Raw genomic sequence first — 12,059 nt, 5'->3', positions numbered from 1 at the left:
TGCATTCCTCCCCATAGTGGTTTAAGTCAGGGTTAGGACCCCCTCAGCTGATCCTAGATCTGTCTTACCAGGCACCTACGTACATCCCAGAGTGGGTCCTATCAACATCCACTTTAATATTCACATCCATTATTAAACTGTACAAAAACCACTGAGCACTTATATGCTACTCACTCACTGTTCTGCTGTTCTCTACAAACACCCCCCCTCCTCCTCCTCTTTCCGAGATTAATAATAGAAGTACGAAAGTAGGAGGGGATGCTGGATGTACAATATAAATACTGATTGCCTACTAGTTCTTAGAAGGGTATGCACTGAGACTGAGAAGCCAAGAGGTTCAAAATAGTTGAAGAATTGTATATATAGTCAGGAAAGTGAAAATCCAGGAGGCATGATAACAGATAGCCGGCATGTTGTTAAAGATGTTTTTGTTGTCGATGTTGTTTGATGATGTTGTTGTTGTTGATGTTGTTGTTGATCTTGTTGTTGATGTTGCTGATTATATTGTCGATGTTGTTGTTGATGTTGTTGATGATGTTGTTGTTGTTTTCACTACTTTGCATTGGCAGAACATTTTCACTAATGCGCACAAGGCTTAACGTACGCTGTTGACTATAGACGAGCATAGTCTCTCTCTCTCTCTCTCGCTCTCTCTCTCTCTCTCTCTCTCTCTCTCTCTCTCTCTCTCTCTCTCTCTCTCTCTCTCTCTCTCTCTCTCCCTCTCTCTCTCTCTCTCTCTCTCCCTCTCTCTCTCTCTCTCTCGCTCAATGTGCAGTGTGCCAGAGTCTTCTGTCTTCTGTCTTCAGGGCTGTATGACACATTACCCCAGGACAAATCTCTCTCCATTCTCCTAATCGCAGCCAAATGAAAACCGACCTACTTAGCAACGTCAGGACGCAGAGCAATCAGTCCGACTCAAACGATCACCGATACGGCTTGTTTCATCCAGCCAACACATTTACAGTCTGGGATTTGAACCCACAACTTTCGTTTTGCCAGGTGCGCCCAGGGCGCAAACGGTCGATCACTGCCACCCGAAGTCCTGTCCGGCCATCTTGTAGAAGCGCTGGTTGTGTGGCCGGTAGAAGTCCCTCAGTGTCTGGATGACATCCGGGTGGATGAGGGCGTGCGTTCGCCCCTTGGTCTTACCCAGGCAGTGAGGCTTGCTGCTCCCTTCTGGCTTCTTCAGACAGGGAAAGCCCTTGGTCTTGTTGAAGTAGAAATGCTTGTCTGTGATGATCCTCTGGAGGCCCAAGAAGTCCTGGACCTTTCCTAGTTCCCCAGCCGGGTCGGAGATGAGCCTCTCCCCACTGACCAGGTGGATCTGGGCCCTGGGGAACCAGGCCAGCCAGCGCTCCAGGTGCTGGGCGTACAGGCCGATCCACAGAGGGCTCCACATGGAATCAATCTGACCTGGAGGCAAGAGAAGACGTGCTCTGTTAACTATTGATTCCTTAGAGGCAGGTCAGATGAGTGTCTAGACAGACAGATAGACAGACAGACAGTATTTATACACTAATATCGTCCTCATCTTCATCCTCACCAGTGGAGCGGTTCCTGAAGGCGAGGTTCTCGAAGGCGGGGATGTGGGGCGTCTTGGAGATGATCTGTGTGTAGTCGGAGATGGCCCTGGTCACGGGGTCCCTCACCACCACGATCAGCTTCACCCCCTCGGACATGGCGTGCACCCGCGCCGGCGTCTCCACGGTGACAAAGTAGCGGGGGGTCTTCTCCATGACGATCTGGCCGTCCAGGGCCCTGGGCATCATGCTTCTGAGGAAGGGAGGGAGAGAGGGGAGTGGGGAAGGGGTCATAGAATTGGGGATAGAGAAGGGAAGAGGGGAGGAAGAAAAATAAGTAATGGGGGGGAAAGAAGGAGTGATGGGAAGAAACACAGAGGTGGAGGTTTCAACTTCTGACATCAGACGTGTTCAGATGTTCAGAGTTACGATCAGTGTTTTGTCACATTATGGGACATTTCTAGTAAGTTACAGCTGTGTTGATAGAGCACCTATGGACAGTAACAGCCTTACCAACAGAGAATCTATTGTTGTGTGTGTACCCTACACAGCAACCTAGTTTCTATGGGTAGGTGTAGTATCTTTACATCTATCTATATGTCTTCATGTATATTCATGTGACAGGTATTCATCTCTAGTCTGTCTCTGTGGCTGTGTCCCAGGCCTCAGGGTGCTTGGAAATCTATCTGCCAAAAATGTATATGGAGCAAATCAATCATACACACACGCACAATGACAACCGCAGACACACGCATACACCAAAATCCAGGCCCACCCAGAGCTGCATGAGCAGAACACACCCATCTTCCAAGCCTGCCCCCACTCCTTCCTCTCCCCCAACCTCCAGCAGATGGGCCTAATTTAAAGGGCGATGTCTCCGGTCTGGGCGGGACCAGCTGGAGGCCACGATTGGTCTGCCAGAAGAACACCTGCCACACACCTGACAGGCCACACCTGGAGGGGGGCCTGGAGCTACAGACCATCCCCCACCACCACCATCAGGTCTGGACTGGGACTGAAAAACGGAGGAGAGAGGGGGGATGGAGGGATGCAGGGAGGAGGAGAGAGGAGGGATGGAGGGATGCAGGGAGGAGGAGAGAGTAAGGAAGGAGGGATGCAGGGAGGAGGAGAGAGGAGGGATGGAGGGATGCAGGGAGGAGGAGAGAGGAAGGAAGGAGGGATGCAGGGAGGAGGAGAGAGGAGGGATGGAGGGATGCAGGGAGGAGGAGAGAGGAAGGAAGGAGGGATGCAGGGAGGAGGAGAGAGGAGGGATGGAGGGATGCAGGGAGGAGGAGAGAGGAGGGACGCAGGGAGGAGAGAGGAGGGATGGAGGGAGGAGGAGAGAGGAGGGACGCAGGGAGGAGGAGAGAGGAGGGATGCAGGGAGGAGGAGAGAGGAAGGATGCAGGGAGGAGGAGAGAGGAGGGATGCAGGGAGGAGGAGAGAGGAGGGACGCAGGGAGGAGGAGAGAGGAGGGATGCAGGGAGGAGGAGAGAAGAGGGATGCAGGGAGGAGGAGAGAGGAGGGACGCAGGGAGGAGGACAGAGGAGGGATGCAGGGAGGAGGAGAGAGGAGGGACGCAGGGAGGAGGAGAGAGGAGGGATGCAGGGAGGAGGAGAGAGGAGGGACGCAGGGAGGAGGAGAGAGGAGGGATGCAGGGAGGAGGAGAGAGGAGGGACGCAGGGAGGAGGAGAGAGGAGGGATGCAGGGAGGAGGAGAGAGGAGGGATGCAGGGAGGAGGAGAGAGGAGGGATGCAGGGAGGAGGAGAGAGGAGGGACGCAGGGAGGAGGAGAGAGGAGGGATGCAGGGAGGAGGAGAGAGGGCCATCAGAGGATATTCTGCAGGAAAGAGAAAGAGTTCTGCTGGAAACAGACACAGAGAGTGCAAAAATGAGCACAAATGGTAGAGATGACGGAAGAGATACTAGACAAGCAAACAGACAGATAGAAAGACAGGCAGGAAGGCAGACAGACAGACATACAGACAGACAGACAAGAAGGTAGGCAGGCAGAAAAACAGACAGGCATATAGACAAACAGACAGGCAGGCAGACAGACAGACAGACAAGAAGGCAGGCAGGCAGAAAAACAGACAGGCATATAGACAAACAGACAGGCAGGCAGACAGACAGAAAAACAGAAAAACAGACAGAAAGGCAGGCAGATACACAGTAATACAGGCAGACAGACAGACAGACAGACAGACAGGCAGGCAGGCAGGCAGGCAGACATAAAGACAAAAAGACAGACAGAAGGCCAGGCAGACAAACAGACAGGCAGAGAATGAGAGACGGAGAGACAGAGGGACGACAGGAAAGCTCTAAGTGTCCTCTGGGCTGGGCTCACATTTCAGTGGCTCCTGCAACATGACCTCCTGTCAATACATCCATTCCCTAGCTGGCTCCTCACACACACACTCACACACACACAACATTCCTCAGACCCACACACACACACACAAGGGTGGGCGCTCTCACCAAACACACACACAACACCTCCTGCATTATCAGTGACTTCATCCGGTCTTGAGAGTTGAGAGAAGCACTTAGCGTGAAGATTTGTATGTACCCCCCCTTGCCCTGAGCCATCGGGGGCCACACACACGCAGACACACACAAATACACACACACACACATTAATTATTCACTCATTAGTCAACTATTCCCTATTGAGCCTGTGACCTCCCTATAGCCCCAGTTCTCCTTCATTTACACACAAACACACATTACCCAAGCCAGGGACACAAACACACTTCCAAACGCTTTCAAAAACCAAAAAGGAAATGTCCAATAGATGCATTGATATTATTGAACAGTGAGCCCAATATAATGCATTGTAATGCGTTACAATATAGGTATACAATAATGTGCGCGTGCGTATTCGTGGGGGGGGGGGGGGATCTGTGTGTATAGTCCATGAGTATACGTGTATACGGTAAAGGTAATCTGTGAGAGATTAGGGGTAACACCTCTGCAGTGTATTGAGTAGAAGATCAAACATCCTGAGTGAACACAGAGATCAGCAGTTTACGACACGCTCCGGCTTGCCTGCGAAGAAAGACCTCTTTGTCTTCTACTGCTCTCCAAGCTGTCCCTAGTGACTCCCTCAGACCAGCCTGGGCACGGGCAGCCAGGGCAAGGCCACTGCTCTGGGTATTGATCCTGGGGGTGCTGGGGGTAAAGGTGTGTGCGGGTGTGGGTGTGGGTGTGTGAGATCAAAAAGGAGGGGGTTTGTATGTGGGGGAAGATGATGTGTGAATGTGAATGATGAGTTTGTGTGTGGGCGCGCGTGCGTGTCTTGGTGTTTGTGTGTGTGCGTGTGTGGGTGTGTGTCTTGGTGTTTGTGTGGGTGCGTGCGTGTGTGTGTGTCTTGGTGTTTGTGTGTGTGCGTGTGTGTCTTGGTGTTTGTGTGTGTTTGTGTGGGTGTGTGTCTTGGTGTTTGTGTGTGTGTGTGTGTCTTGGTGTGTGTGTGTGTGTGTGTTTGCATGTGTGTGTCGGTGGTAATGCAGACAGGGGGCTCAGCTGGTTTGAAGGGTGGCAGGTGGAGTTTGGGCAAGAGCAAGATCCTCTGGAACTCTATCAGCACCCTGCTGTGTGTGCGTGTGTGTGTGTGTGTGTGTGTGTGTGTGTGTGTGTGTGTGTGTGTGTGTGTGTGTGTGTGTGTGTGTGCGTGTGTGTGTATGGGTGTGTGCGTTTTAGCAGATGTGAAGCAATTACTACCTTCATCACATTTGAGCATAGCGAGGTGTGTGGAGGTGTAGGTTTAATCTATTAACTTCACTACAGTATCTTTGCTGTCTGCATCACAATGAATATTACTTCAAATAAGAAGTAATGAAATAAATAATGATAATTAGTAATAATAAGGAACATTATAACAATTATTATAAGGTTTCATAAGAATGGGGGCTCATTCCATCAACAGACATAAGAAAGAATAACAATATTGATTGAAATCACAGCTTGGAAAGGCATGTGTTCTGTGATCAATGCGGCAGTGCGTTAATGCATGTTTGGGTGTGTGTGTGTCTGTGTTCTTAGGGGCCCATTCATCCATTTCGCTGCGTTGGGGACCATTAGGGGGCCAGTCCATTGTGGCTGTGCCTTGTCCACTTCCAGGAGACATCCATCATGTCTGGGGGCCCCCATCCTTCCCCGCCCCCCTCGCCGCCCTCCTCCAGCCCCCCAGAGAGAGCCTTAATGAGGGCTGGATCACCCTGGCCGTCTGGGCTCCTGGTGATCACAGCCAGAGCAGTTCTGGGATGGGACAGAGCACACCTGAACCCCCCTGTATGACAGAGACAGCGCTCCTCTCTTTCTTTCTCTGTCGCACTTTCTCCATCTCTCTCTATCGCTTTCTCTGTTTCTCTCTCTCTCTCTCTCTCGGTTGCTTTCTCTCTTTCGCTCCCTATTTCTCTCCCCCTCTCTTTATCGCTTACTCTCCCTTTCTTTAGCTCTCTCTCCTTCCTCTCGTTCTCTTTCGTTCTCTCATACTCACACACAGATAAATGAATAGTCCCTTACACAAGGTAAAACAAAGTCACTTCCACAAACTAACGTCCTTTTATACTGTCACAAGCAATCCCCAGAACCACGTTTTTCCAATTCGGATTCCTGAAGGCGCAGTGTAAAGTAATAGACTAAGACCCCCTGTGGGTCATAGTCTGCCTAACCTCTCTACACCTGCTCCGTAGGTGATCCACCTACAGACCTGGTGGAGATCACACACCTGCTGTGTAGTAGTTGATCCACTCACACAGACCTGTCCTGATGAAGATCACACAGCTCGGCATCGCCGTCGCTGGGATTTGCGTGGCTATGATTTCCCCGTGTCGAAACACGAGACACATCGCTCCTGTCTCAGCCTGACACTGAGCCTGTGGGCGGGTATGAATGTGGAAACCTCTCGTAACAAGATCAATATGAATTGCAAATGAATTGGGGCCTTGTCGGAACATCTGACTCTGAATGGGCCAATCAGGTTACAATCTGTGTGTCAGTCGTGGCCATTGTCTGTTCTCCCTGTGGGCCATGCCACAGCGCAGACACGGACAGACCTTCTGGCGCTGCGGCCATCTTGGACTGTCAGTAGAAGCCCTGTGTCTGGGCTCAACGTTGAACCACTAAAGTGAAGATCCATATAGACCAACAGAAAGGGCCGAGAGAATATCAAAGAAAAGATATTGTCTGTGTAGGGGAAGGATTACATCAATCCAATAACTGTGCCACATTTCCTGTAAGTGGCTCGTGGCTGAGTTGCCCGGGGTCGGATCCTGAAAGCGTCCAATGGTAGACGTGCACCTTCTCGGGTTTACCTCCTCTGCAGAAAAGCTCTTCCTGGAACGGGGGGTCAATACATCACTGATCCATCGTTCAGCAACAGGGCGTCTCGCTGCTCCTGACATCTGCATCTCTAAAGGCCGGTATCAGAGGAAGCCTAGGGCAGTGGAGGCAGCCATCGCTAGAGGCAGCCAAGGGAAGCAGAGGCAGTCATCACTAGAGGCAGCCGAGGGAACCAGGGGCAGCCAACACTTGAGAGGCAGCAGAGCTAGAGGCAGGAGACAGTTGAAGCAGCAAAGGCAACCAAGGTACCAGAAGCAGCCAACACTTGAGGCAGCCAAGGGAAACAGAGGCAGCCATCACTAGAGAGAACCAAGGGCCCCAGGAGAAGTTGCCACTAGAGGCAGCAACAGGGAAAAGAGGTAGTCGAGGCAGCAGAGGCAGCCAAGGACTTCAGAGACACCAGAATAAGCCAAGGCATCAAGGGCAGCCGAGTTAGTGGAGGCAGCAGCCCCCAGCCTGGAGCCCAATCCAGCTCCGATGACAGTCCCTGGGGTTCAGAGAGAGTTCAGGGCAGATGTGTGTGTGGTTGTGGTAACATCGAGTTCACCCTTTCACCTTGACCCAACCCTTATCTCTCCTCACATTCCCGCCACCAACCTCAGTGCAACCCTCTTTTTCTTCTTTTCATTCTCGACCTGCCACACCGTCCTCCACACAGCTTCGTAATGCCTTTTTCAGAACTTATGAGTCGAGGGCAGAGAACAGCCATCAGGATGTGATGTGGTGGGTGTGTGTGAGGTTAATGTCCAGGACAGCAAATGGATTACGTGCTCAGATAAAGAGAGAGAAAGAGAGACAGAGATGGAGAATGAGAGTTGGTATATAGGGAGGGAGGGAGAGAAAGAGAGGGGGAAAGTGAAAGAGGGAGAGAGAGAGAGAGAGAGAGAGAGAGAGAGAGAGAGAGAGAGAGAGAGAGAGAGAGAGAGAGAGAGAGAGAGAGAGAGAGAGAGAGAAAGAAAGAAAGAAAGAAAGAAAGAAAGAAAGAAAGAAAGAAAGAAAGAAAGAAAGAAGAAAGAAAGAAAGAAAGAAAAAAACAGCAAGCAGTGCAAGTGAAACCTGAGTGGGGGAGTCTGGGTGAGGATCATGCCACAGCGAGATAAAGCTTCCTGCTGATTGTAACAGAGTCCTGACTGACCAGATCAAACCACTCTGGCTCTCAGGCCAAGTCAAGGTCAGGAGCAGGGAAGGTCTTCTCTATTGATCAGATCAAAACTAGCGTCCATCTCCGTCCATCTCCAGATCCAATCAGCTCCAGACGCTTCTTAGCAAAGGCTTGTCAGAAAGAATGATCTCAGCAGGTCTTAAGAAGGTTTCTGCGCAGCCAGCCAACTGCTACCTGCCAGCTGTCAGCCAGTAAGCCAGACAGCCAGTAAGCCAGTTAGCTAGCGAGCCAGTTATCCAGTTAAGTTACCCGCGTCAACCAGCCAGCCAGCCAAACAGCCAGCCAGCTAGCCAGTAAGCCAGCCAACCAGCTAGCCAGTAAGCCAGCCAAACAGCCAACCAGCCAGCCCGTCAGTCAAGAAGCAATGAGGTCCACTGATTATCTGTGAGATGACTGCATAAAGTTGTGCTCGTGCACTGTGCCTGAATATAGCTCTTTGTGTGAGTTACACACAATGTAATATGTATTAACAACTCATATGATTCATGTGTGCGTGTGGGGGTGTCAATGTGGCCTCAGAGATAATCCTCCATCTCCATCAGGCTTCTAGATCAATCCACCAAACCCCTACATTTGCTTAATACGCCAAAGCCTACTGTTCACATCCTGCATATATCAGCTTCCCCGGCCTCCCCAGTCAAAGCACAGCGCGGCGAGGCGGTGGCTTGTTATGAAGTGGTGTGAACACATCATTATCTGCCAGGGTGAAGTGACCTGGGGGGTCAGAGGTCAACCGAGAGGCCTGACAGCGGTGTCAAGAGGGCCGACACACTGACAGCCCATCTGGCCTCGGGGACGAGCTGCTGTCACTCTCCTGACGCTGCCTGGCACTGCTGAGACACACACACACACTCATCGTCACACGCACAACATACATATAAATGAGAAGAAAAGAGAAACTCACGTGGACACATGTATTTAAATACACACACGCATACACACATACACGTACATGCACACACACAAATGAATGTACTGTAGCAGACATTAAACAAAATGTCTGTGTGTGAGAAAGAAAGAGAGAGAGAGAGAGAGAGAGAGAGAGAGAGAGAGAGAGAGAGAGAGAGAGTCATTGAGTGATCTCAAACACTAATATGGAATATAATTCCATCCCTCCCTCTTCCTGTCTCTCTCCCTGATCCTTCATCCCATCATCATCATCATCATAATCATCATCACAACCTCCAAGAGGAACCTACCATATTCATCCACATCATTCGACCACAGTGACACAACAGTGACGCTACATGATGACAGTTCAATCCATGTTTTATCTGCAGTAGTGTCTGATATAGTATCACCCACACATACACTTTCTTTCTTCTCTATATCTTTCTCTCACTCTCTCTCTCTCACTCTCATCTCTCTCTCTCTCTCTTAACCGGTGTTGCTGGGTGTGGGTATGAGTGTGTGTGTGTGTGTGTACGTGTGCATGTGTGTGTGTGTGTGTGTATCTGTGTATGGGACTTCTTGGATTTTCTCAGGCTGAAAACAGAACCAGCTGACAACAGTAACATCTGGCTACAGTTCCAGAGATGATTACAGTGTGAGAACTCATCCACGGCCCCCTCTCCCCCCCCCCCCCCCCCCACACACACACAACACACACATAGATATGCACACGTACACACACACACACATATACGCACACACACACAAATCGGCATGGCCAGATGGCAGTCTCTCATTGACTGTCACCTAAATTCCCATGAGATGTTTGTGTATAAATGAAAATAAATGTGTGTAAACATACCCCATTTCAGTATAACTTGTACTAATTAAAATACTAAAGTCTGTGCACGAAAACGTATTTGAATAGTGTCAGTCTGTGAGTGATGGTACCTGTACCAATCCAGCCCGCGCGCGTAATGTCGGTCAAAGAAGTGCGGCTCTGAGCCCAGTGCGCGGATGTCCGGGTGCAGTCTAAGAAACTCCAACAAAGCCCGCGTGCCTCCCTTCTTGACCCCTATGATGAGAGCCTGTGGTAGCCTTCGGGTCGCCGTCCAGTCCCTACCCGAAATGTTTGTCTCTAAACCCGGAGAACCAGTGCTCGTCTCCGCCGAGTACCCGTGACCTTCGTCCAGTACCGTTACAACATCGCTGAGTTTCTCCCGAGTGGCATTCACTCTCTCCCGATACCACCCCGACAGAAGAAAACTCGTTGGCGGGTTTGATATACGATTCCTCAGTTAGATCCGAAACGCAACATCCCGCGAGGAAATAAACGAGAAAAGGCGCAGAGAATGCCAAGAGAGGACATGGCTAAAAGTCTGTGGAGGAGTATCCGAATGTCCGGGTTCGGGTTCTGATGAAAAGCTGCCATCCCTCACAGTCCCGTGCGAGAGAACCCATTCTAAAAGTTCGCCTCACATAACTTGACTGCCGCAGAATCTCGGCAGGTTTCGGTCAGATGCGGTAAAGGTGTCTTGAGATCCCCCGAACTCCAACGAGGTGTTCCACACACGCTCCATTCTCCCCGCTGCCGTTTCATTTTGCGCGTCGGGGACCCATTGAAGAGGCAACTTTCTGACGCCCCACGCGCCCCCCAACTGAAGGGATCAATCCGCGCGTGACATCCACCCAATCCACCCACTCACGGTCAATCAGAGCAGCGTGGATAATATACAGCTTTTAATATCCTTGCAGAGCTGAAGTGATCTTTCTCTGTGGAATTACTCGCTGTCTTGTCCATGCGTCTCTAGGGATCTCTTTTACCCTCCCTCCCTCCCTCCCTCCCTCCCTGCCCGCCCCCCCCCCCCCTCTCTCTCTCTCTCTCTCTCTCTCTCTCTCTCTCTCTCTCTCTCTCTCTCTCTCTCTCTCTCTGTCTCTCTCCCTCTCTCAGTCTCTCTTCCTCCCTCTTTCTCATTCCTTTCATTCATTCATTCATTCATTCAGGACCGAGTTCGCTTCCCGTTTTCCTAAGCTGTGTTTGATTGGAGGCTCATGGCCGAAGGCGGTTTAATTCGAGCGTACTTATTGGAAAACGTTCCACAGAGGAACAGCATGGTGACACATCACGGACCCTTACTCTAACATATCTGAGGATGCTTTCTTTTCGCATATCTATTTAAATTAATTTGATCACCCACACTACTAAAATACTTGGGGACTAGCGAACATGTGCAAGAAAGTGTAGCAAAAAATTGCCCACTTCAAAACGGTTACATTGTACAAACGATAAAACCATCTCACCTCAGTGAGATGAGGTATCTGCCTGGTCTTCCTGGTCAGTTCTAGAACTAAGAGCTAGCTGGACAGTGTCAGAACAACACAAGCGGATCAGTCCAACTAAATGATAGGCTAGCTGATCAGTCCTGTAGTCTAGCAGGTCAGTAGGGCCACAGGGGTGCGTGGTGGAAAGCGGTTTATCACACCCTGCTGCAGGGTGGGGCCTCTCCCCACTGTGAGGGCAGATCATAATTGGTTTAGTGGTCATTACCAGGACAACTACTGAACACAAGCCTGATCCTCACCCTGCCTGTCTGCAGGTCGCCCAGCGCTGGACAGCCTCTCTGTCTCTAGCTGAACCTCGGAAGGTCGTGCGTCACAGGTGAATAGCCCACCGCCCCAGCCAGGAGGGCCCGGGGTTAAGTCTGGATGAACAGGACTTACAAAGACCCAACCGATTTAAAATATATATATATATTCCGTCATTTTCATGCTTTATTGGACACTTTTTAAGTGCCGTGTGACAGGAAAGGCAGGGATAGAGAGAGGGAAAGATACGCAGCAAAGGGCCCGGGCCAGAGTTGGACGCAGGTCATTTCCTACAAGGTACACCCACTTATCCAATCAGCTACCACGGCACCGCAAACTGCCCTTTTCAATCGTTTTGAATCCTTTTCAAATCACCTGGCAAGGCAATAATAGGTATTTCAGAATCCCTGGGTGAGTCTCGGAAGGGTCAGGTGATGCTCGGAGGCGGGGCCTCGTAGCGGTGAGCTTAGGAAGCCGTACGGGGGGGGTCTGGGAGGGAAGGGCCTGGGTGTGGAGAACTGCTCTTCAGAGAGTCGTTAGTCCTCCCCACCGCTCAGCC

General features: G+C 50.8%; 1 protein-coding gene across 1 annotated transcript; it reads right to left on the bottom strand.

Moving 5' to 3' along the window:
- Positions 1-10,703, bottom strand: hs3st3l (heparan sulfate (glucosamine) 3-O-sulfotransferase 3-like). Its single transcript, XM_062475475.1, is given in 5 exon segments — positions 1-1,413; positions 1,544-1,773; positions 9,866-10,191; positions 10,193-10,255; positions 10,257-10,703. Coding segments are annotated over 5 exon segments (1,098 nt in total). The 5' UTR covers positions 10,347-10,703; the 3' UTR covers positions 1-1,024.
- Between the last annotated feature and the right edge of the window lie 1,356 nt (positions 10,704-12,059).

Source organism: Osmerus eperlanus, chromosome 12 (assembly GCF_963692335.1).
Source record: "Osmerus eperlanus chromosome 12, fOsmEpe2.1, whole genome shotgun sequence".
In the NCBI taxonomy this organism is placed as follows: domain Eukaryota; kingdom Metazoa; phylum Chordata; class Actinopteri; order Osmeriformes; family Osmeridae; genus Osmerus; species Osmerus eperlanus.
The sequence above is the reverse complement of the archived record's forward strand: the minus strand, read 5'-3'. Positions and strand labels throughout refer to the sequence as shown.